Source organism: Felis catus, chromosome B4 (genome assembly GCF_018350175.1).
Source record: "Felis catus isolate Fca126 chromosome B4, F.catus_Fca126_mat1.0, whole genome shotgun sequence".
Classification (NCBI taxonomy): Eukaryota; Metazoa; Chordata; class Mammalia; order Carnivora; family Felidae; genus Felis; species Felis catus.
This window is the reverse complement of record NC_058374.1, coordinates 63,729,593-63,756,355: the sequence shown is the minus strand read 5'-3', so window position 1 is coordinate 63,756,355 and position 26,763 is coordinate 63,729,593. Positions and strand designations below refer to the sequence as shown.

The following is a 26,763-nucleotide window of genomic DNA, read 5'->3' as shown; positions in this document are numbered from 1 at the left end:
TAGAAAGAAAATAGCTGTTTTTCTGTATTAATAAAGTAGCAACATTCAGGGAAAAAATTTCTAGCTTTTCTGTTGTCTTTAAAATTTGTTCCTATCGGGGCGGCTGGGTGGCTCAGTTGGTTGAGCGTCTGACTTCGGCTCAGGTCATGATCTCATGGTCTGTGAGTTCGAGACCCGCGTTGGGCTCTGTGCTGACAGCTCGGAGCCTGGAGCCGGTTTCCCATTCTGTGTTTCCCTCTCTCTCTCTGCCCCTCCCCCACTCATGCTCGCACGCGCGCTCTCTGTCTCTCTCTCTCTCTCTCTCTCTCTCTCTCTCTCAAATATAAATAAACATTTAAAAAAAATTTGTTCTTATCGAAGTAATTTGAAAGTATTTATTTATAGGATGTGAACCATGTATATATTTTTTTGTCCTTGCTATTATTTTTCTAATACTTTGCTGGTATTTTTTTATATAGTTGCCCTTGGACCAGAAAGAAGAAAATCTGACTCAGGAGTTATGTTGCCAACACTCAGGGTCTCTCTTATCCAAGACATGAGGTATATGTGCTAATATTTGATGATAACTGTTAAATATTTGTGGCTTTCACTTATATTGCTCAAATAATTATGGCTATATGTATTTTTTGCTTATGTATTCTGAAGAAAACATTTTTTATAATCTTGCTTACTTTACTGGTTTTTTTCCTGACATTAAATCCAAAGGGAAAATACAACTGAGAAGAGTTTTAAAGTAGTGAAATTATTTTCCAGTTTATTCAGTTTTTTAAAACCTCCTTAAATACCTGCTGCCCACAGTCACAGACCAAAAATATCTGCACATAATGCCAGGTTACTTGGCAAAAAAACTGCTATTAGGTAGGTTTAATTTGAAGCAAATGCAAATCTGAGAATTATTAGTTGCAGTTACTGGTCTTAGAAATCATTAGAAAGCACAGGCTAAGCTCCTTCTTGTCATTTGTATATTAGTTCAAATGTTGCTTTGTCTAAAAAGCCTGCCCAGACCACCTGTTAGACCACCTGCTAGCCACCCAGTCACTCTCTTTCACACCCCTGTGTGTCTTCTCCGTAGCAGTGATTTGAGTTTGTTTGTTCTAACAACCTTCATGAGAGAGGTCAATCTGTCTGACATGTAAAACTTTTGAATTACTACTAAATGTTGATGGAGTTCAACATGTAATTGGTGCTCAATTAATACTTGTTAAATGAAGGATTTGCCTACTTTAAGCTCTGTGAGTGTACATGACAGTGTGTGTGTGTGTGTGTGTGTGTGTGTGTGTGTGTGCTTATCTAATATTTTCGCATATGCCTTTATATCTTTACCTGATTCTACTGGCCAAACTGCTATTGAACTATTTTGGTTCAAGTTTTGAAGCTTAGGAAGGTGGTGATTGCTGGAAATAATAAAGATTAGAGCAGAAATTAATGCTATAGAAACCAAAAAAATAGTAGAACAGATCAATGAAACCAGAAGTTGGTTCTTTGAAAGAAATAACCAAATTGATAAGCCACTAGCAAGTTTGATCAAAAAGACAAAGAAAAGGACCCAAATAAATAAAATCAAGAATGAAAGAGATCACAACCAACACAGCAGAAATAAAAACAATAAGAGAATATTATGAATAATTATATGCCAGTAAAATGGGCAATCTGGAAGAAATGGACAAATTCCTAGAAACATACACTACCAAAACTGAAACAGGAAGAAATAAAAAATTTGAACAGACCCATAACCAGTAAAGAAATCGAATTAGTAATCAAAAATCTCCCTAGGGGCGCCTGGGTGGCGCAGTCGGTTAAGCGTCCGACTTCAGCCAGGTCACGATCTCGCGGTCTGGGAGTTCGAGCCCCGCGTCAGGCTCTGGGCTGATGGCTCAGAGCCTGGAGCCTGTTTCTGATTCTGTGTCTCCCTCTCTCTCTGCCCCTCCCCCGTTCATGCTGTGTCTCTCTCTGTCCCAAAAATAAATAAATGTTGAAAAAAAAAAATTAAAAAAAAAAAAATCTCCCAAAAAACAAGAGTCCAGGGCCAGATGGCTTTCTAGGGGAATTCTACCAAACATTTAAGGAAGAGTTAATACCTATTCTCTTGAAGCTGTTGCAAAAAATAGAAATGGAAGGAAACTTCCAGACTCTTTCTATGAGGCTAGCATTACCTTGATTCCAAAACCAGAGACCCCACTAAAAAGAACTATCGACCAATTTCCCTGATGAACATGGATGCAAAAATCCTCAACAAGATATTAGCCAACCGGCTCCAACAATACATTAAAAAAGTTATTCACCACGACCAAGTGGGATTTACACCTGGGATGCAGGGCTGGTTCAATATCCGCAAAACAATTAATGTGATTCATCACATCAATAGAAGAAAGGACAAGAACCATATGATCCTCTCAATAGATGCAGAGAAAGCATTTGACAAAATACAGCATCCTTTCTTGATAAAAACCCTCAAGAAAGTAGGGATAGAAGGAGCATACCTCAAGTTCATAAAAGCCATATATGAACTACCCAACACTAATATCATCCTCAATGGGGAAAAACTGAGAGCTTTCCCCCTAAGGTCAGGAACAAGACAGGGATGTCCATTCTCACCACTGTTATTCAACATAGTATTGGAAGTCTTAGCCACTGCAATCAGACAACATAAAGAAAAGGCATCCAAATCAGCCAGGAGGAGGTCAAACTTTCACTCTTTGCAGATGACATGATACTCTATATGGAAAACCCAAAAAATTCCACAAAAGAACTGCTAGAATTGATTCATGAATTCAGCAAAGTTGCAGGATATAAAATCAATGCACAGAAATCGGTTGCATTCCTATACACCAACAATGAAACAACAGAAAGAGAAATCAAGGAACCGATCCCATTTACAATTGCACCAAAAACCATCAGATACCTAGGAATAAATCTAACCAAAGAGGTGAAAAATCTATACACTGAAAACTATAGAAAGCTTATGAAAGCCCTTGAAGAAGACACAAAAAAAAATGGAATAAGATTCCTTGCTCCTGGATAGGAAGAACAAATATTGTTAAAATGTCAATACTACCCAAAGCAATCGACATATTCAGTGCAATCCCTCTCAAAATAACACCAGCATTCTGCACAGAGCTAGAACAAACAATCCTAAAATTTGTATGGAACCAGAAAAGACCCTGAATAGCCAAAGCAATCTTGGAAAAGAAAACCAAAGCAGGAGGCATCACAATTGCGGACTTCAAGCTATACTACAAAGCTGTAATCATCAAGACAGTATGGTACTGGCACAAGAACAGACACTCATATCAGTGGAACAGAATAGAGAACCCGGAAATGGACCCACAAACGTATGGCCAACTAATCTTTGACAAAGCAGGAAAGAATATCCAGTGGAGTAAAGACAGTCTCTTCAGCAAGTGGTGCTGGGAAAACTGGACAGCGACCTGCAGAAGAATGAACCTGGACCACTTTCTTACACCATGCACAAAAATAACTCAAAATGGATGAAAGACCTCAATGTAAGACAGAAAGCCATCAAAATCCTCAAGGAGAAAGCAGGCAAAAACCTCTTTGATCTTGGCCGCAGCAACTTCTTACTCAACACATCTACGGAGGCAAGGGAAACAAAAGCAAAAATGAACTACTGGGACCTCATCAAAATAAAAAACTTCTGCACAGCAAAGGAAACCATCAGCAAAACTAAAAGGCAATGGGAGACGGAATGGGATAAGTATTTGCAAACGACATAGCAGATAAAGGGTCGGTATCCAAAATCTGTAAAGAACTTATCAAACTCAACACCCAGAAAACAAATAATCCAGTGAAGAAATGGGCAAAAGACATGAATAGACACTTCTTCAAAGAAGACATCCAGATGGCCAACTGACACAGGAAAAAATGCTCAACGTCACTTATCATCAGGGAAATACAAATCAAAACCACAATGAGATACCACCTTACACCTATCAGAATGGCTAACATTACAACTCAGGCAACAACAGATGTTGATGAGGATGTGGAGAAAGAGGATCTCTTTTGCATTGTTGGTGGGAATGCATGCTGGTACAGCCACTCTGGAAAACAGTATGGAGGTTCGTCAAAAAATTAAAAATAGTACTACCCTACAACTCAGCAATTGCACTACTAGGTATTTATCTGAGTGATACAGGTGTGCTGTTTCCAAAGGAACACATGCACCCCCCCATGTTTATAGCAGCACTATCAACAATAGACAAAGTATGGAAAGAGCCCAAATGTCCATGTATGGATGAATGTATAAAGAAGATGCGGTATATATGCACAATGGAGTATTACTCAGCAATCAAAAAGAATGAAATCTTGCCATTTGCAGCTACGTGGATGGAACTGGAGGGTATTAGGCTAAGTGAAATGAGTCAGAGAAAGATGAAAATCATATGACTTCACTCATATGAGGACTTTAAGAGACAAAACAGATGAACATAAGGGAAGGGAAACAAAAATAATACAAAAACAGGGAGGGGGACAAAACAGAAGAGACTCATAAATATGGAGAACAAACTGAGGGTTACTGAAGGCAGGATGGGCTAAATGGGTAAGGGGCACTAAGGAATCTACTCCTGAAATCATTGTTGCACTATATGTTAACTAATTTGGAGGTAAATTTCAAAAATAAATAAATAAAATTAAAAATAAATAAATAAAATAAAATTAATCTCAGGAACACATTAAAGATAACAAACAACTAGTGTTGTCATTGAGCAATATCTTACTGGAGATTGCAGACAATATAGTAAGTCCAAAAAATAAAAAGTGCATATATTTGAAAAAGTAAAAAAAGAAAAAGATGTGGTGTGTGTGTGTGTGTGTATATATATATATATATACACACACATATACACACATACATCCAATGTACATGTATATATATGTACATACATACAATGCAGTATTACTCAGCAATCAATAAGAATGAAATCTTGCCATTTGCAACTACATGGATGGAACTGGAGGGTATTATGCTAAATGAAATTAGTCAGAGAAAGACAAATATCATATGACTTCACTCATATGAGGACTCTGAGAGACAAAACAGATGAACATCAGGGAAGGGAAACAAAAATAATATAAAAACAGGAAGGGGGACAAAACAGAAGAGACTCTTTTTTTTTTATTAAATTTTTTTTTTAACATTTATTTATTTTTGAGACAGAGAGAGACAGAGCATGAACGGGGGAGGGGCAGAGAGAGGGAGACACAGAATCCGAAACAGGCTCCAGGCTCTGAGCCGTCAGCACAGAGCCCGACGCGGGGCTCGAACTCACGGACCGCGAGATCACGACCTGAGGGGAAGTCGGCCGCTTAACCGACTGAGCCACCCAGGTGCCCCCAGAAGAGACTCTTAAGTATGGAGAACAAACAGAGGGTTACTGGAGGGGTTGTGGGAGGGGGGATGGGCTAAATGGGTAAGGGACACTAAGGAATCTACTCCTGAAATCATTGTTGCACTATATGCTAATTTGGATGTAAATTTAAAAAATAAAATTAAAAACAATAAATTCTTCAGATGCCTGTAAAATAAATAAGAAAAAAAAAAGAAAGAAAGGTGGTGATTGCTGAGATACTTTTTACTAATCGGTTTAAATGTGAGAGTATACAAGAAATGTAAGTCCTATTGCTTAGCTTCTTTTTACAGATGTAAAAGCTCAGGCCCAGGTGGTCAAGTCTAAGACCATATTACCAATTAACAGCAGAAGTGGAACTAGAACTAAGGTATCCTGACCATAGGTCAGGTCTCTGTCTAACTAGATGCAAGTTCTCAGCCTTTGCCACATCACCAGGAAAATATCTACTGTGACTAGACACAAATAAGTTGGCAGTAGTGTAAGGGTGTATATCAGTTTAAATATAATTTAGTATAACTCTGACTAAATCTATATTTGTTCATGGTACTCAGCTGAAAAACTGATGTCCTGTGACTGAACACACAACAAGTTAAAATTTGACTTTTAATTTTTAGTCTTTGTCTTACAAAAAGTCTAAAAAAGACCCCCGAGTATCCTAAAGTGATGTTTTGACAAAATGATAGATGCTTTTAATAAAACTTGATTGGTTGGCAGGGTGCCTGGCTGGTTCAGTTGGTTGAGCATTAGATTCTTGATCTCGGGGTCCTGAGTTTGAGCCCCATCATGGGCTTAGAGTTTACTTTAAAAAGAAAAAAAATTGGGGGCACCTGGGTGGCTCAGTTGGTTGGGCATCTGACTTCAGCTCAGGTCATGATCTCGCAGTTCGTGAGTTCGAGCCCCACATCAGGCTCTGTGCTGATGGCATGGAGCCTGCTTGGGATTCTGTCTTTCCTTTCTGCCCCTAACCCTGCTTGTGTGCGCTCTCTCTCTTACTCACTCTCTCTCAAAACAAATAACTGAAAAAAATAAAATCTTTATTAAAAATAAATAGATAAGTGTTGAGGTAATAATAAAGAAGAATGAAACCTTGCCATTTGCAGCAAGGATGGAGCTAGAGGGTATAATGCTAAGTGAAATGAGTCAGTCAGAAAAAGACAAATACCATATGATTTCTCTCATATGGAGAATTTAAGAAATAAAACCAATGAACAAAGCCGGGGGGGGAGACAAACCAGAAAAATACAGACTCAACTATAGAGAAGAAACTGATGGTCACCAGAGGGGAGGTGGGTGGGAAGATGGGTGAAACAGGTGAAGGGGATTAAGAGTACACTTATGAAGAGCACTGAGTATAGAATTGTTGAATCACTATATTGTACACTGAAATTAATATAACACTGTGTGTTTTACTGGAATTAAATTTTTTTAATCACAAGAAAGACTATATGTATGAATATATACACACACACACACACCCATTAAGTACATTCACATTATTGTGCAGCCATCACCACTATCCATCTCCAGAATTCTGTTGTCATCCCAAACTGAAACTCTGTACCCATTGAACAATAAATGATTCCCCATTCTTGGTTCTCCCCAAGTTCCTGGTAACCACGTTTTCATTTTCTTTTCTTTCTTTCTTTTTTTTTTTTTTAAATGTCTGTTTATTATTGAGAGAGAGAGACATACAGAATCCGAAGTAGGCTCCTGGCTCCGAGCTGTCAGCACAGAGCCCCGTGTGGGGCTCAAATTCATGAACCGCGAGATTATGGCCTGAGCCAAAGTGGGACGCTCAAATGACTGACTGAGCCATCTAGGCAGCCCACTCCTATTTCATTTTCTGTCTCTGTGAATTTGACTATTCTAGGTACCTCATTTAAGTCAAATTATGCTTTTTGCATCTGGTTTGTTTCACTTCATATATTTTTTGAAATGTTCATTATGAGGGCACCTGGGTGGCTCAGTCAGTTCAGCATCTGACTCTTGATTTTGGCTCAAGTCATGATCTCACAGTTCATGGGTTCAGTCCCCACATTGGGGTGTGTGCTGACAGCATGCAACCTGCTTGGGATTCTCTCTCTCCTCTCTGCCCCTCTCCCTTTTATGCATGCACACACATGCGTGCACTCACTCTCTCTCTCAAAAATGAATATTTTAAAAGTGTTTTATTAATATATTTTTGGGGGGGTGAAGGGCAGAGAGACAGAGGATCTGAAGCAGGCTTTGTGCCAATAGAGAGCCTGGTGCAGGGCTCAAACTCATGATCATGACCTGAGCTGAAGTCAGACACTTAGCTGACTGAGCCACCCAGGTACCCTTAAACATTCTTTTTAATGTTCATTATCAAAATGTTTAAATCTATGTTACAACCTGTATCAGAATTTCCTTCTTTTTTAAAGATTAATATTCCATCTTCTATATATATATACCACATTTTTTTTAACAGTAAACATTGGATTGTTTCCACCTTTTGGCTATTGTGAATACTATAAATGTTGGATATTCATTTATCTGTTCAGGTCCTGCTTTTAGTTCTTTTGGGTATATACCCAGAAGTAGAATTGCTTGGTCACATGGTAATTCTGTGTTTAATTTTTTAAAGAACCACCATTCATTCTGTTTTCCACAGTGGCTGTACCATTTTACGTTCCTACCAGAAATACACCAGGGTGCCAGGTTTTCTGCCTGTGAAACGAGAGCATTATTTCCCCAACCGGATGACTTGATGCTCTTTCACCAATACGGGTATTCTCTGCCTGGAAGCTAGATAAAAATCAGAAGACTGCTTGCTCTCTTCAAAAGAAGAGATGTGGAAGCCTAATCATCCAGCTCCGTGCTACTGATCCTCATGCTCACGGGACTGATAGCATCTCAGGAAGCCCCTGAGAAAACACTGCCCATGGCTGTCTCTCCCTCTTCTCTGCTTCCATTCTGCCTCCTTTAAATGACGTTTTATACACTGTTGTTCTTTTTCATGATATATTTACTTTAGAGTTTAACTCTTAGTGGACAGGATTATTTCCCTGTTTCCAGGTTCTTGGCAAGTGCTTCATTTTAGTCCCTAATCATTACCTAGATAGCTGACATAGATGTTTTTCCTTCAGGAAAAACACCCAAGTAATATTCTAAACTTTGATTTCTTTCAGTCTAGACAATTAAAGAAAAAACGTATTTTCCAAGATTAGTGTACCTCTCTGAGTCTGTGTTCTCTATTGGGCACATGTCTTTATTGGTACCTCCTGTCTTTCCAGGTTTATCTCTTGAGGCAAAGACATTGACACTTTGAGTCCTGCTACTTGTCAAGAGTCTTGGCACCAAATTGCTTAGTAGCTGGCATGAGTCCAGGATAGACTCATCTGAAGGCTATCCAGTTTGTCTTGGTATCTTAGACAGTTCTGCAAGACCATCGTGAATGCCAAGTATCGCCACACTGTCAGTTGTAGAATGATTTTTAGTTCCATAGAGAAAGGCTGGGGATAGTAAAGAAGTGTATAGATTATCTACATAGAAAAGAGAAGTATTATTATGATGTTACCAGTATTAAAGATTTCTTTCCAGAGTAACCATGTACACGTCATCTAGCTATTCAAATACTTTTATTCTTGATGACAAGGTAATTAATGTTGAGGAGCACCATAGAACATTACATGACCAAGGAGACTGTAAGTTCTGTAATCCAAGTCTGGGTATTCTGACTATGTAAACAAATGAACCGGCTGTCTGAGTGAATCCTAGAAAAATTCTGTTTATATGAAAAGATGGGAATAAATTATCTGAGGGCAAATTAGCTATTTCCTTTATCATTTTTTACTAATAATATGTGCATAGGTCCCTGTGAGCCTCTTGCTTTATTCTACACTAAAATTTTTTTAAATTTTTTTTTTCAACGTTTTTTATTTATTTTTGGGACAGAGACAGCATGAACGGGGGAGGGGCAGAGAGAGAGGGAGACACAGAATCGGAAACAGGCTCCAGGCTCCGAGCCATCAGCCCAGAGCCTGACGCGGGGCTCGAACTCACGGACCGCAAGATCGTGACCTGGCTGAAGTCGGACGCTTAACCGACTGCGCCACCCAGCGCCCCTATTCTACACTAAAATTAAGTGGTTATTGATTTCATTACCCTAGGAAGGAATATTTTGAGTAATTTTTTATGTCTGTACGGAATGTGAGCTTAAATTAAAATTGGCCAATCCTTAATTTATCTAAAAAATAATGCTGGGTTTAAAAATAACAATTAAATAAAACTGGGTTTTGTTAATGATACGGTGGAAGTAAACACTGGTTTTAGACTCAGGAAATGTGGATTAAAATGTAGCTGTTACCACTCTTAGAAATCATTTGGTTTTAGAGAACAGAAGCCCATTCAAACTAGCTTCAGTAAAAAGGAATGGATTTATTGGAGATATATAAAAGTGTTTTCCAGAATCCAAGAATAGGAACTGTGACTGCTAAATCTTGTCACAAGTTACTGTCACTGTCTCACTGGAAGCAAATCATCTCTGTTTCTCCCTTCACATCTGCTTATCTTCCCCTCCCTGTCCCTCCTTTGCCTTGCCTTTTTTTTTTTTTCTGTTTTATTGTGTACAGGCCCAAGCCCTGGCTTTAACATCCTTTCTTATTTTTAGCATTCAACAAAAACTAACCTGGTTTTCCAGTATACAAATTCCTAGTTTCTGAGAGAAAATCCAGTGAACTCAGTTTAGATCAGGGATGTTCCTCTTACTCAGTCCATTTTAGTGAAGGATTAGGATCATAGTGGTAAGTGGAGTTGTGTCTTCTGGGTCTATGGAAGGGGAGCTTCTCCAAGAATGTGAGTGTGAGAAAGAAGTAATTGATAAAAAATGGGTGACATGTCTAGAATAATACTTATAATCTCTGTGACCTTGACTGGATCACTTAGTCTCAATTAGTCTCCATTTTCTCACCCTTAAAGTGAAATAATGATGATCTCCCTCTGACTAGTTTTTGTGACAGTCAGATAAGACAAGGTACACAGAAACTTTTCTAAATTAGAAAGCTTTGTAGTAGAGTTAGGAATAAATCAAGTAAGTAAGTTATTTAAACCATACCATATGTGCTTTTCTGTGAATTAACAGGATCTATTTTGGAAGTAATACTTGTATAATATTATGCTGAATTCCATTATAGTCATCTATAATAAGTTATTCCAGGTAAAAGTAGATCCAAATGGCATATAACTACACAGCAAATTTTTAATAGATTTGGATTAGTTTAATAACAAAATGCATATAAATTGTTTAAAGCATAGAGTTAGATATAGATTCACAAAGCAGAGTTTTTGAGCTCCTACTATGTGCTAGGCCCTATGGGGTACAAAGAAGGCTGCAAGGCTGCTAAGGAATCGTGGGGCTCCTTTTCCCAGGAGCTTTTGTAAGCTGAGAAACATGTACACCAAGAGAAAATGATAAAAGTAATAATAAGCAGTACATGGTAAATGCAAGTTAGACTATAGTGTTTCATAAATTAAAGAGGTCATTGAAGGCTGTGATGGTCATGGAAAGCAATCTAGAAGGAGCTAGGATCTCAAACATGAATAGAATCAAATAGGGAAGCAGGTAATGGAATGCAAAGTCTTATGAGTCGGTTGTCTGGAATGGAACTTTTCTGAATAAGAGGATATATTGAGACTGAGGGGTAGTAAGTATAGTCTGCACAGTTCAGACTATATCCTGTGAGTTTTTGAAGGTTCTGGAACAAAGGAATTATATTATGGATGCAGTATTTTAGACAGCTGTTTCCCTGGTGCCAGTGAATAAGATGGGCTTGCAAAGAAGAGTCTGGTGGCCTTGTCTCCCAACCCCCATGCCTCCTCCCAAGAAAAAAACTAGCACAAATTCTTTAATGATGGGAATGCTGATTGCCACCTAAGATAGATTGCATGTTATATATTCCAATCCTTCTCATTTTCCTTAAACATAGATTGTTTTCCAAATTACAATTATTTTCATTTTGTCATTCTTAACCTACCAAATCTCCAGATTCTTGTTTAAGGCCAACATAAAGCTTATTTTAGTAAATTTTACTGTTTTAGCATAGAAAATACTAAGGAAAAGATGAGACCACATAAGTGCTTATCAGATCTAATGTGGATTCATTTTCAGTGACTACACTTTGAATCAACTTTCCTCACTTATGTGAGCTCTGAGTTGACACTGCACTCAACGGGGGTGCCTTGAAAATACTTTAGAACTTTAAGTGGTAAATGCCTGAGCGTTTTCCCTTTGTTGCTTTTGGTCAGCTGTGTCATCATTTGGGAAATGTCAGGGTGGAGGAACAGCCAGTGCTGCTTCATTAGGCCCCTACTGGGTTGTCAGGTGTCCCACCACTGCCACTACCATCAGTAAGAACCAGGGTCTAAGAGGGGACTTGCCTAATGACAGCTTTCTCCATTCATGACCATGTATACTGGTATTAGCCCTTTAAAAATAAAATAAGTGTGTCATACATTCTGAAAAAACTTCTTAGAGACGAGGTGAGGTTGGCTAAGCCCTACAAAGATGGCAACAGAATTTTCTTTTAACTCTTCGTTTTGACTTCTTTTTAAGCCACCTCTTCAGTGTGTCTGTGTAATGTGATTATAATGCTTTATATCTTATCAAGAGTCTTTGATCGTATATCAGCACTCCGGCTTGAGGGCCTAAATCTTCAGATCCAGGGATTAAGAGAGAGGAAGGGAAGGAGAGAGGGAGAGGGGAAAGATGAAAAAAAGAGGGGGTGCCTGGCTAGGTTGGTCGGTGGAACATGTGACTCTTGATTTCTGTGTTGTGAGTTTGAGCCCCATGTTGGGTGTAAAAATTACTTTAAAATGAAATCTTTAAAAAAGAGAGGGAGAGAAAGAATATGTGTGTTTTATAGGGAGAATATTCCTTATTTTGAATTATTAGAATCATTAGAGAAAGGGGTGCATTGAAATATTTATTATAGGTAAGATGAGTCATTCTGGACATTAAAAAAAATCAAGGGAAAGGATGGTGGGGTCACAATCACAAAAACTTTAATTTAGTGACTCACTGTAGTGGTTTTACAATTACCCTGCCCCTTAGGCCTGCCCTTCCTGCCCAAACTTCTTCCCCTTTAGGAGAAAAACCATTTAGGAAAATAAACTCACGTCCCTCTGGGTATAGCATTGACTTCTATACATACATGTGACATTCAGTTGGAATTTGACCATACAATTTTCAAAGTCTTTTACAAATTTTGAATTTATAAGTGCAGTACAGCTTGTCCTCAAGGGCTATGGAAAGTAAGATTTAGTATTTTCCATACATTTCCAGAAATTACTTGGACCTTGAACTAATTCAGTGGATTAAAGTTGTGACATATTTATTTTTTTTTTTAATTTTTTTTTCAACGTTTTTTTATTTATTTTTGGGACAGAGAGAGACAGAGCATGAACGGGGGAGGGGCAGAGAGAGAGGGAGACACAGAATCGGAAACAGCCTCCAGGCTCCGAGCCATCAGCCCAGAGCCTGACGCGGGGCTCGAACTCACGGACCGCGAGATCGTGACCTGGCTGAAGTCGGACGCTTAACCGACTGCGCCACCCAGGCGCCCCAGTTGTGACAGATATTTAAACTAGAGACCAATTATTTTGAATAAAAACTTAAATATTCAGCCTTTTTTATTACTTTTATTTTCCTGAGGGTCAGGAATAACCAACTGCCAGCTTATATAGGGGTCCATGAGGCTGAAACAAGAACATAATAAAATCTGAATAAATGAGTGTTAAATGCTTTATCTGAGGGTGATGTCTGTGCATGCTTGTGTTGTAATGGTGATCCTGATGTCATAATGAATTCATGATTCAGACAGAACCTTTGAAGGATTTAATCAATATAAAGTGCGTATTGCCATTGCTTCTGCTAAGTTTGAAAGAAATATTCTGTGAAAAATGCTGTAATTCTTTAGTTCTCTTCTGGCTCAAGGTTATCCTTAAGATCTACATCTTTGCTGTTGCTACTGTTCTTTAGGCATATTCAAAACATGAGTGAGATCAAGACTGACGTCGGACGAGCTCGGGCATGGATAAGACTGTCTCTAGAAAAGAAGCTCTTGTCCCAGCATCTCAAGCAGTTGCTCTCCAACCAGCTACTCACCAAGTAAGTGATAGCCTCTTAGACATTTCTGCTTCTGTGACCTGTGTGTCTGCAAAGCAGATTGCATTAGCTGACAAACTGGCTTTTTCAGCATGAATTGTTGATTTCTGTGCACCTGCATTCTTTCTTTCTAACAGGCATGTGTTTTGGACATCCATGGTTTGATTTTACCTGAGAGGGCACACCAGACGTCACAGCCAAAGGCTAGATTGCTCTGTTCTCAATCAGAAAACTAACTAATCCACACAGGCTGACAGTAACATCCAAAAGACAGGTTGAATCTATGTAAACCATTTATATCATATTATAAAGATCACAACAAAACCTGAAGTAGTGGGAAAAAAAAGTCCACATTAATGGGTTTCTTCTGAGAGTCATGCCAGTGCTTACATTCAATAGTTTAGAGCCAGGAAAACCAATTGAGTACATGTTAGTTAATTGTTAACTGTTTTTTGTTTTTTTTTTCAACGTTTATTTATTTTTTTGGGGACAGAGAGAGACAGAGCATGAACGGGGGAGGGGCAGAGAGAGAGGGAGACACAGAATCGGAAACAGGCTCCAGGCTCCGAGCCATCAGCCCAGAGCCTGACGCGGGGCTCGAACTCCCGGACCGCGAGATCGTGACCTGGCTGAAGTCGGACGCTTAACCGACTGCGCCACCCAGGCGCCCCAATTGTTAACTGTTTTGATAGGTTTCCCTTTACTGCATCAAGATACCTTCTTAGATGAAATACATCATCCATATAAGATACACGTTAGAGTTAATTTGAAGGCTGAGGACGTAGTTCTCTAGAGCAAAGGTATGCAAAAAATTCAACAAAGATCTCAAACTTGACAGTGTGTTGGAATCTTATGGTAACAATTCATTCTGTAGTTTTGCATTTGTACACATCAGCATCGGACTACTTACCATGAGTTTTAATGTCCAAAGAATAGATTTAATAAAGAATGAAAAGTGAATTATAGCCTGTGAACCTGATCTTGTACTCTAAAACTGGTTACTCCCCTTACCCATCCCCTCCCATTATAAATCATTCATGGCCACTGTTGCCAAAGTACAAAGAAGAAAATTATAATGATCACTTAAAATCCTACTACATAAAGGTTGGGCACCTGGGGGTGCCTGCCTGACTTAACAGGTATAGCATGTGATTCTAGATCTCAGGGTCATGAGTTCAAGCCACATATGTGGCAGATGGCATAGAGTTTAAGTTTACTTTACATACATACATACATACATATACATTATACATGTATAACATGTAGCTTCTAACATGTTATACATGTATAATGTATGTGTATTATATGTATATGTAATGTATATGTATTATACATTATATATGTACGTATGTATGTATATATGTATGTTGCGTGCCTGGCTGACTCAGTTGGTAGAGCGTGTCACTCTTGATCTCAGCTCAGGTTATGATCTCACCATTCCTGAGATCAAGCCCCGTGTAGGGCTCCATGCTAACAGCACAGAGGCTGCTTGGGATTCTCTCTCTGCCCCTCTCCCTCCCTCTTTCTCTTTCTCTCTCTTTCAAAATAAATAAATAAACATTTTCTACAGTTTAAATAAAAAAAATAAAATTTTAAAAAATTTTAAAAAAGAGTAAATTCCTACTGCATAAAGGTAAATCTCCAGTATTTCACATGTTTTCTTCTGTACTTCTATGCATGTTCTCTTACTTAAGATTATACTATATGTATTTAATATACCAAAAAAAAAGAAAAAAAAATGAAAGACTAAAGAAATGAAGAAGACAAATGACCAGATACTGTGGATGTAAATAAAGACTTACCTTCAAATTCTCATTCAGTCAATATCATTCAAAGAGTAAATATTTGAGCATCAGGCTCTATCCTAGGTGCCAGGGACAGTTTTGAACCAAATATTGTTCTTGCCTTCATGAAGCTTATATTTATCATGTGAGGGAGACACATAATAACATCACATAAATGGTGATCATTATGATGAAAAGTCAAATAGGGCAAGGGGATTAAGAAGGGTTTTGAGGGCCACCTAGGTGGCTCGGTTGGTTAAGTGTCTAACTCTTGATCTCAGGGTCGTGCATTCAGGTCCTTTGTTGAGCTCCACACTGGGTTTGGAGCCTACTTAAAAAATAAAAATAAAAATAAAAAAAAAAGATCATACTATATGTACAATTCAGTATCCTCCTATTTTTGCTTAGCATTTTATAAACATTTCACTATATTGTAAGAGCATAAGCTCTGAAGACTGAATGCCTTTGTTCAAATACTGCCTTTACTGTTCACTATTCTAATGACTTTGGACAAGACACTTAACTTTTTTGTGTCTCTGTTTTCCCCGTCTATAAAGTGAGAGTGCTGGTAGACTTACCTCATTGGGGTAGTCATGAGGATTAAATGTATTAATAACTATAAAACACTTGGAAAAGTGCTTAAATGTAAGTGCTTAATAAAAATTATTTACTATTTTTAGTAGTAGTTGTGTTGTTAAAACTCTTCCTAAACTTTATTTTTTTTAAGACTTTTTTTTTTTAATTTTTAACTTTTTTTAAATTTATTTTTGAGACAGTGAGAGACAGAGCATGAACAGGGGAGGGTCAGAGAGGGAGACACAGAATCCGAAACAGGCTCCAGGCTCTGAGCTGTCAGCACAGAGCCCGATGCGGGGCTCGAACTCACAGACTGCTAGATCATGACCTGAGCCAAAGTCGGCCGCTTAACCGACTGAGCCACCCAGGCGCCCCTCCTAAACTTTATTTTTAATGCTCACATAGCATCCCAATGTATGCATATGCCATAATATATCTTTCCTTTTACAAATAACTTTTTTTTTAAGTTTACTTATTTCTTTAGAGAGAGAGAGAGCACGTGCACATGCACACACATGCCAGTGGGGGAATGACAGAAAAAGAGAGGGAGAGAGAATCGCAAGCAGGGTCCTTGGTATCAGTGTGCAGCCGGACAAAGGGCTTGACCTCATGAACCGTGAGATCATGGACTGAGCCACCCAAGTGCCCCTACAAAATAACATTTTAGTGGTCATTCATGAGTAAATCTTTGCCTATATTTCACATTATATTCTTAGGACAGAGTTCTAAAAGTAAAATTAATGTGTCAGAGGGTATGACTGGTTTAAAACAATTACCAACAAACTACTTGCCTGAAATTTTCAGCCCCATCAGCTGTAAGAATGGCTATTCATTGCACCCACACACACACACTCCAACCTGGTCAGTACCGGTTAGCACTTTTTAAATCTTTATTAGTTTGATAGACAAAAATGGATTCATGGAGGTTTTTTCCTTTAATTGCTAGTTAAGTTACAAATGTGTCATTAACCATTTGTATGTGCATTTTTGTAAATTGTCTCTTCTTTCCAGGTGAAAGTTTCTACCTATACTGATTAAGTGAAGGTGTTTATTTTTAATGCAAGACATAATGAAAACCATGAAAACTATACTATTATTTTGTGCTTGTCTTACCCGTTCCTAGGAAGCTTTATAAGCGTTACGCTTTTCTACGGTGTGAAGAAGAAAGAGAGCAGTTTCTTTACCATCTTCTTTCCCTCAATGCTGTTGACTACTTCTGCTTCACCAGTGTGTTCACCACTATCAGTAAGTCTGGAGAACTAGGTATTATTATTAGGTGAAGAGTTGCTCAGGTGGCAAATGGAATAAGAGTTTATACTTCGAAAAGTGAGATATATGGTAGTTCAGTGAGGTAGACACTGTGGATGAGGTGGGCCCCAGACCTCTGTGTTGGAATGAAGGTTGTGCCCCAGCTTCCAGGGGTGCTGTGGGAGGGTGGCCCTCAGCTGCCAACCCCCATGGGGAGTCCTCACCAGAACAAACTACCTTACCCCCAAGATGATCCCTCCTCGCTGGTCAGCCAACATCCTAGGATGACCATAGGGCTGCCCTGGAAATTACCATGGATCAGCTGAGGACTTCACTGTGACTGCATCACAGCTTAACTTCTCTCTCAGCCCATCCTGCTTTCTTCCTCGGGTGGTGATCCCAGGAGGAACATCCTGCATGCAGATTTCTGACAGTCTGCTTCCCAGGAAGCCCAGTCTGCAGTAGGAAATGGGATGGATGTTAAAAAGGAATGTTTTATTAGGGATGTCTGACTGGCTTAGTCAGTGGAGCATGCAACTTTTGATCTCAGAGTGATGAGTTCAAGCCCCATGTAGGATCTAGAGCTTTCTTAAAAAATAATAATAATAATAATAATAATGTTTTATTAAACAAATGGTCCAGTATCTTACATAAAACACATAAAATTTTTAAAAACCAGCATACTGAAATAAACGTATAGAACTGTGAGCATCATTAAACTTTGATGATTCAGAAAGACTTCAGGACCTTACTGGATGATGTAGGTATATAGAGGGAGGACATGCTGACTGGAGATGTGTTTCTGATAGAAATTCGAATTATAGCATTTATTCTGTTCACCATTACTAATTCTTTAAAAAAATATATATATTTTAGAGAGAGCACAGTGGGGGTAGAAAGGCAGAGGGAGAGAATCTCCATGCTAAGTGTGGAGCCCAGTGTGGGGCTCAGTCTTACAACCCTGGGATCATGACCTAAGCCGAAATCAAGAGTGGTGCGCTCAACCAACTCAGCCACCCAGGCATGCTACCACTGTTTCTAATTCTTATGTGCAGTGGCCCCCCTTCCCCACTTGGAGAATTTTTACTTTGTGTCAGTTAGGAATTGTGTTTAGCTGCAAGAATCAGAAACTTGGAAAACAGTGCTTTAAGCAAATTGGTAGTTTTATATTTCTTACATAATGAGAAGTTTCAGGATAGTCCACAGTATGTTCACAGACCCAGGGTCTTTGTCCCTCTCTTCCTAGACTGTGCTCAGTGGGTGCTAGCCATCTCATGGTCATAAGATGGCTGTTCTCAGTCCACCTTCTAACAGGAAGAAGGAAGAGTGCCAAGGAGAAAAGGGTAGAATCTGTGCTAGGAAAACAATTTTCCCCCCAAATCCCAATAATTATAACATTTCACTAGCCAAAAACTTACAGGTTTTGGCTTTCTAGTGTCTGACAGAGGCAGACAAGAAAAAATGGAGTTGAAATGGGTATTGAGCCAACCAGTAATAGCTGTCAACTGTCTGTTAGTATCTAAACTTTCAATCAGTTTAGTAAGTTACTGCTAGTATAAGAAGCTAACAAGGTATATACAGTTTTAAAAGAGAAGAAATAGCAGAGGTAGTTAGGACTCCTAAGATCCTACTTGTATCTATATATTTCATGTAAGTAACTCTTTGAATTTGAGGAATTAAGATCTTCATGAAAGGAATATTTTTAAGTTTGGGACTCCTGGGTGGCTCAGTCAGTTAAGCGTCCTACTCTTGGTTTTGGTTCAGGTTATGATCTCACAGTTCATGGGATCCAGCCCTACATCAGGCTCTACACTGACAGCACGGAGCCTGCTTGGGTTTCTTTCTCTCTCTCTCTCTCTCTCTCTCTCTCTCTCTCTCTCTCTCTCTCTCTGCCCTTCCCCTGCTAGTGCGCATGTGCACGTGCTCCCTTGCATGCTTGCTCTCTCAAAATAAACACTTTTAAAAAAGAAATATTTTAAGTTTAATAGTATTACTCCTTTGATACTTTATGTAGTGGCTGTTGTGAGTCCGTGGTCTCTGCAGCCACAGAACTGCTGGTCCTAAGTACCCCCCCCCCTTTTTTTTTTTTTTTTTTTTTTTTTTTTTTTGTAGCTTTTCTAATCCTCTCAGTGAAAGGAATGAGAGAAGCCTCTGGCACCTAAAATAAAGTCTTGCACTAACCTCTTCTGCTTTCAGTTTCAAAACTCATTTGATTCTGATGATTACTAAACCATGAAAGTGTGGCCTTTCCTCTGACATTTTCCTTTCCTTCAGCTAAAGTAAAAAGACAGAAAGGGAGGTTTTATTTGCCCAACCTAAAGAAAGTCTTCTATATAAAATTAGGGAAATGAACCGTTTATCCCATTCATTTTCCTCATCTAAGAGTGCATTGAACCGTGAGCTCATTCTCTGAGGCTGTATCTGGGCACCTTGTACAATAAATGTGTGTCATCGGGTGTGTAGATCATTCAAGGAGGGAGGGGTTCTAATACCCCCTCTTATGACTAAATGAGTAGAAATCCCAAGGATGCCAACAAAAATTGTACCTTGCTTAAAAACAAACAAAAACAAACAACTATGGCTCTGAGGGATAAAAATGTGTTAGTGTGTTTGAGCCATCCCCCTTTTTTAAAAGAATGGAGGGAGTGCGTAATGTCTATTTTGAATTGTCCTACCTTGTTTGAGCAAAAGGCAGTGATAGGACAGTGACATCTAGTGGTGTCCCTTTTGAAGAACCTTCAGAAGGAAGAGGTTTCACACAGATCTCTTTCCACTTCTTGGTTCTTTCCCCCAGGGCTCCTTGCACGGGAGTCACCTTAATAGCTTTCCAAATTGTGATTTATAGACTTTTATGTCCAGAATGGCATTGTTTATTACTCTTGGCTTTGCATATTGTGCTGTAAAATTGGAATGGGAACATTCTGAAGCATTGTCCAAGAAGATTAGCAACAAAGGGATACAAAGAGACATTCACCCCCTTTTGCATATGAAACCAAATCAGCAACCATGCTCATGTGTACTTGATTTTGGAACAAAATTGAAACATTAAAGCAGGGATGCCTGGCTGGCTCAGCCAGTGAGGTACGTGATTCTTGATCTCGGGGTTGTGAGTTTGAGCCCCCTGTTGGGTATGGAGACTACTTAAAAATAAAATCTTTCAAAAGACAAAGGAAATAAATAAAATATTAAAGCAGTAAAAATTCTGTATAGCAGTCAGTTCTGGTGCTAATGCCTGAGATTGTTTTTTATAAATGTAAAGATTATGGGGGCACCTGGGTGCCTCAGTCGATTAAGCATCTGACTTCGGCTCAGGTCATGATCTTAACATTTGTGGGTTCAAGCCCTGCATCGGCTCACTGCTGTCAGCGCACAGACTGCTTCAGATCCTCTGTCTCCCTCTCTCTCTGCCCCTGCCCTGCTTGTATTCTCTCTCTCACTCAAAAATAAATAAGCATTTAAAGGAAAAAGGAAAGAAAAGCAAGGTTATATATACATCACCACGGTAATACTCTGCATGCCATGCATACCTGGTGACATATATACCATGGAAGCCATCACAAGTGTTGGACTTGTGGTTTATAAACTGGACCTCCTATTTCTAGACTGGAAGAGATGATCTCTTTTTAAGTACTTCTTGATCATAAAGAACAAACTATCTGTGAAAGCCAACAGAGTCCTTAATAAATATTTGTTATAGCATCAGGAGATTTTTTTTGTAATGTTTATTTATTTTTGAGAGAGAGAATGTGCCAGTTGGGGAGAGGCACAGAGGATCTGAAGTGGGCTCTGTACTGAGAGCAGAGAGCCCAATGCAGGGCTCGAACTCATGAACTGTGAGATCATGACCTGAGCTGAAGTCAGATGCTTAACCAACTGAGCCACCTAGGTGCCCCAGTATCATGAGAATTTTATTGTAATTTTTAATTAATTTCAGCATGATTTCTTTCAGTGATTCCCTATAGGTCAGTGATCATCCCCATCAAAAAGCTGAGCAATGCAATCATCACATCGAATCCTTGGATCTGTGTATCAGGGGAGCTAGGAGACACGGGAGTAATGCAGATTCCAAAAAATCTCCTTGAAATGACTTTTGAGGTAAGTTCAGCTAATACCTTTCTTAGCAGAAAATGTCTTACATAGTTCTACACAAGGATTCCAGTTTTGCTTTTTTATTTTTCCTCAAATCAAATAATATAAAGGAGTACTCAAGCATGCAGGATCATTTTTGTGAGTATAAACCTAAAGTTTTAAACACAATAATTTGTTTTGTATTTTTACTGCGATTAATTTTAATTATTAGGCTGTATTTTTCTACTTTCAGTGAAATACTTTTGGACTTTGCAAGGTCCTATTCCATGATTCCCAGTGCCTAGCACAGAACCGGGCAAGTAGGGAGCATTCAAGTCCATGCTTTTCCTCTCTTCCTGACTGTCAAGTGCTCCCTGCCTGAACCTGGACAAAAGGACAGGAGAGCTGACATACATCCATGCTTCTGGCTTGTATACCATATGGTGGCATTTATAGATTGATTCTATAAAAATACCTCTCAATATTGTAGTCCATTTTCAGGTCTCACCTGGTGAAGTATTCCCTTATCTCTGAGCCCACTGCAGGTTGATCCTGGCATGCAGGAAGAAGACAAATATGTGCTCTTGTTTCAGGAGGGAAGTAGCACTAACTGTCCTCTTCTATTCTTTATATTCCTTATGGAATAGCAGTTTCCACTCCATCATAACACCCCCAAGAACCTGTTTTGGCCCTGTTTATCTAATGGACTCACAGCCAGCCACCTGTATATAAAAGATTAAAACCCTTGTCTTTTCTTTGACTAGCAGGTGTGGAACATAAACTCTATATTAAAGTCCCATCATTATTGTTTCCAGACACTGTCTCATATCTGTCTCCTTTTCCATCTATCCTGCCACAACTAATTCAGGATGCCATCCTCCCTCACCTGGATTGCTATGATGCCTTCTCTCTCACCTTGATACAAACAAGTGAAGGGCTTTAAGAACTCCATAGTTCTGCTGTTCCTAACCATACATAATCAGTTGGGGGGTCTGTGATATTTTATCAGAGTTTAAAAGTCAGATTTTAATTGACATTTATTTTTACTGTCCTCTTATCATTGCTTTCTTTTTTTTTTTTTTTTAATGTTTTATTTATTCTTGAGAGAAAGAGAGACAGAGCATGAATGAGGGAGGGGCACAGCGAGAGAAGGAGACACAGAAGCCGAAGCAGACTCCAGGCTCTGAGCTGTCAGCACAGAGCCCGACGTGGGGCTCGAACTCAGGAGCCATGAGATCATGACCTGAGCCAAAGTCTCAACCAACTGAGCCACCCAGGCGCCCCTCATTGCTTTCTTTTGTACTTGTCCACCAAGGGCCAGGAAGGACATTAATAACTATACTTTTTTTATGATAGCTTCAAAGACTTCTAGCAGATGAGGTTTGAAGTCAGTTCTGCCTTAGTATTTGTTAGAAACAGAAAAATAGCCATGTCAGTGATTTTTTTATATCTATAGTTGTTTTCCTGACCACACTGTAACTGAATCTAAATATCATCCTTTTGCCACTTCTTTTTTTTTTTTTTTTAACTTTTATTTGTTTTTGAGAGACAGAGAGAGATAGAGCATGAATGGGGGAGGAGCAGACAGAGAGGGAGACACAGAACTTGAAACAGGCTCCAGGCTCTGAGCTGTCAGCTCAGAGCCTGATGCAGGGCTCGAACCCATGAACTGTGAGATCATGACCTGAGCCGAAGTCAGACACTCAAACGACTGAGCCACCCAGGCGCCCCTACTTTTGCCACTTCTTGAAATTCTTCTCATCCTAAAGGCACAAGTTCTGAGTTCCCCAGCTAGAAATAATTTTTCCTTTTCCAGTGTTTTTCTAGTACTTGCTTACATCTCTAGTTTAGCACCTTGTACAGTCCCCTCATTTGATAGTTAATGTCCATATGTCTCCTCTCTCAATAGATCGGATACCTTAGATGTGAATATATTTCTCTAGTGCAAAGCAGAGCCCATTATGCAGGATGGGTCCTCTGTAATTATTAAATTAGATGGGACCAAAGTGCCATCACTGAAGCTAAGAGATAGCAGCGGTAAGATCAGGCACTGAATAACCTGTGGTCCTGTTCCTACAGTGCCAGAACTTGGGGAAGCTGACCACTGTTCAGATTGGTCACGATAACTCAGGACTGTTAGCCAAATGGCTAGTGGATTGTGTCATGGTCAGAAATGAGATCACAGGACATACTTACAGGTAAGTAAATGTCCTTGGGAGATCAGAACTCTTTGAGATTCTTTAGACAAGAAGAGGTTTAAGAATTGTTTTCTTTCTAAAGCTTTCTCCCTGCCTTCTGAATTTTAGTTTAGTTTTTTGGGTTGTTTGGTTTTGCTTTTGTTTATGGAATACAAAATTGCCCCCCAAAAAAACTTGTAAAAAAATTGATTATGTTTGCTGTTAATGCTTAGTCCACAAGTGTTGGCAAAGAGTGATCTCTAATTAAAAAAAAAAAAAAAGAAGGTTGAAGTAATTCATTTAGTAAAAAGGAAAGGATCTTTTCGACTCTGCTAGTTACAGCTGGCAGTCCTCTTTGGAAGTACTCTCCTCTTTTCTCCTATAACTGAACTCCCAAATCAACTTCTAGTTTGAAAATACTCTTCTCAGAAGATCTAAGCACAGGATTTTAATATAGACTAGGTATGCGAAAATATTGAATCATTTTAATTTGGTTTAGTGCAATAACAATTTGTGGCTGTATAAGAGAGAATGTCTTTATTTTTCAGAGATTCATACTGAAGTGTTTTTAGGAATGAAATGTCCTTATATGCACAATGTACTTTAAAATACTTCAACAAAAAAATAGAGGCACCTGGGTGGCTCAGTCAGTTAAGCATCTGACTTCCACTCAGGTCATGATCTCACATAGAGCCCCGAATCGGGCTCTGCGCTGAAGCTCAGAGGCTGGAGCTTACTTGGGATTCTGTCTCCCTCTCTCTCTATGCCTCTCCCCCACTCACACTGTCTCAAAATAAATAAACATTTTTAAATACTTCAACAAAAAATAAAAAGAAGCATATGGCCAATCATTAAGTCTAGGTGATAAGAATATGGGTATCTCTTATACTATTCTCTCTACCTTTCTGTGTGTTTGAAATCTTAAAACATAAATTTAAAAAACAACCCATAGGCACTAAAATGATGGGTTTCACCCATGATGTCATTTAAAGAATTCTGATTAAACTAGTAAAGTACTGGTGATTGAGAAGTTGTTTTTCTGACCTACAAGGTTCCCATGTGGACGATGGTTAGGGAAAGGCATTGATGACGGAAGCCTGGAGAGAATCCTTATTGGGGAATTAATGACCTCAGTGGCTGATGAGGATCTGGTAAAGCAGTGTCGGACTCCACCCCAGCAGAAATCCCCCACCTCAGCTCGGAGACTGAGCATCACTTCACTGACAGGAAAAACCACCAGTAAGTACTGTCCTTGTTAAATTTTCAGTGTGCCTCAGGTGTTGCAGGCATCATCTGGGGCCATTTTGCAGGAAACTGTTGCATTAATGAATTGTGGTAAGATTAAAAAGAAGAAAGCTGAAGAAAATTAATTTGGGCGAATGGAACTTAAAAGACAGGAGGGGAGAGAAAAGGGAAAAAATAAGGGAAGAATTAATAAATAATTAAAGGCCTGAAGAATTTAGGTTTAAAAACTGCATGCTCTGTTCTAATTAAGCTATAGAAATATGAATAAATAATATTTTTACTGAAACTTAAAGGAGGAGGGGCATCTGGCTGGCTCAGTCAGTAGAGTATATGACTCTTGATCTTGGAGTTCAAGCCCTATATTGGGGGTAGATTGTACTTTGGGAAAAAAAAGGTAGCTGGGGCACCTGGGTAGCTCATTTGGTTAAGCATCTGACTCTTGATCTCATCTCAGGTCTTGATCTCATGGTTGTGAGTTCAGGCTCCAAGATGGGCTCAAAGCTGAGCATGAAGCCTACTTAAAAAAAAAAAAAACCCTAAGTGAGGAATAAAGATAGCTTATATTACAGTATTCCCAGAGAGCCATATCTAGCTATCCAGAGCCCGTTGTTTTAAGAGAAAAATATAAAAATTCCTCTCCTTACCCCCATCATCCTACAGAAATGATAAAATATGTAAAGGAATGATTTCTATGGACAGGATGCTGTGCTTATATGCCATTTTTAATAGTACCATAAACTTCTAATTTATGCTAATGTGGGCTTTACTAGGCTGAATAATGTCTCCCAAGGGTATTAGATCCTAATCCAGAATCAGTAACGTTACTTTTTTTGAAAAAATCTTTTCAATTATTAAGTTAAGGATCTTGGGATGGAAAGATTATTCTGGATTATCTGAATGGGCCCTAAGTACAGTCACATATATTCTTATAAGAGGGAGGCAGACAGAAATTAGAAACACACAAGAGAAGACAGTATCGGCAGAGATTGGAGTGATAACAGCCACAAGCCACAGAATGACAGCAGCTACCAGAAGCTTGAAGACGTGAGCATACTCTTCCATAGAGCCTCCAGAGGGAGTGTGGCCCTGCCCTGATTTCTGCCTGGTGATAATTTCTGACTTCTGGACCTCCAGAACTATGACAGAATAGATTTCTGTTGTTTTAAGTCACCAAGTTTGCGATAATCTATTATAGGAGCCACAAAAAACTAATACAGAGGCAGTATGATTTAATGAAAAATTACGGAAGTTTATCAGTGAAGTGGTTTTATTTTAGCCATAGACAATAAAACCATAAGTAGAATAACAAGGGTACCTGAGAGGTCCTTAGTTTACTTAACAAAGAAGTTTCCCTAGATGTTTTTAGTCCCTATCCATTTATTAGCACATAGTGATATATTAATATTAGAATGATATAGTCTAAAAATCCCCCTTATTCTTTCTCAAATTATTCCCCTGATTCATAATTCCTTGTTGCCTTCAGAAGTAAAATTCACACCACACACACTGGAAAAACAAAAATTACAAAGACTGATAATACCAAATATTGGTGAGGATGGAGAGCAGTGGAATGCTTGGACATTGCTAGTGAGAATGCAAAAGAAAAACAGTTTGGCAGTTTCTTATAAAGACATACATACAGTTAGCATACACTTGACACAGAATCCCACTCCTGAATATTTACTGGAGAGAAATGAATACATGTATCTACACTAAGACTTGTATTCAGATGTCCCTGGGAGCTTTATTCATAATAGCCAAGATGGAAACAACACCAAAATCCACCATCTGGGGAGTGGATAAGCAGAATGTGCTACATGTATTCAGCGGGGTACTAGTTGGCAATATATAAAAACGAGCAAACTGTTGATACATCTAACAACATGGGTAAAACTCAGAAGCATTATACTAAGTAAGTGAAAGAGAACAGACACAAAAGGCTAGATCCTATACGGTTCCATTTATATTAAGTTCTAGAAAAGGCAGTATAATAATGATAGAAAGCAGAACTGCAGTTGCTAGGAGATAAGAGCTGGGGAAGGGGATTGATGGAAAAGGACACAGGGGAACCTTTGGGGCTGATGGAACTTTTCTACGTTATGATTGTGGTGGTTGCGTGACTATACATCTGTCAAAGCTCATCAAATTGGACACTTAAAATTGGCAAATTTATT

General features: G+C 38.9%; 1 protein-coding gene across 9 annotated transcripts in view; it reads left to right on the top strand.

Moving 5' to 3' along the window:
• The window catches only part of DENND5B (DENN domain containing 5B), a 191,404-nt gene that overhangs the window by 151,942 nt on the left and 12,699 nt on the right, over window positions 1-26,763 (top strand). For 6 of the 9 annotated variants that reach the window (XM_003988539.6, XM_019834778.3, XM_003988538.6 and 3 more), the window contains 6 exons: window positions 459-540; window positions 13,366-13,494; window positions 16,975-17,096; window positions 21,049-21,194; window positions 23,247-23,365; window positions 24,396-24,583. In XM_003988539.6, the coding sequence (XP_003988588.1) occupies window positions 459-540; window positions 13,366-13,494; window positions 16,975-17,096; window positions 21,049-21,194; window positions 23,247-23,365; window positions 24,396-24,583 (786 nt within the window). Of the gene's footprint in view, window positions 1-458; window positions 541-8,001; window positions 9,309-13,365; window positions 13,499-16,974; window positions 17,097-21,048; window positions 21,195-23,246; window positions 23,366-24,395; window positions 24,584-26,763 lie in introns of those variants that run through there. The other 3 variants (XM_045061621.1, XM_045061622.1, XM_045061620.1) reach the window with 3 other exon arrangements.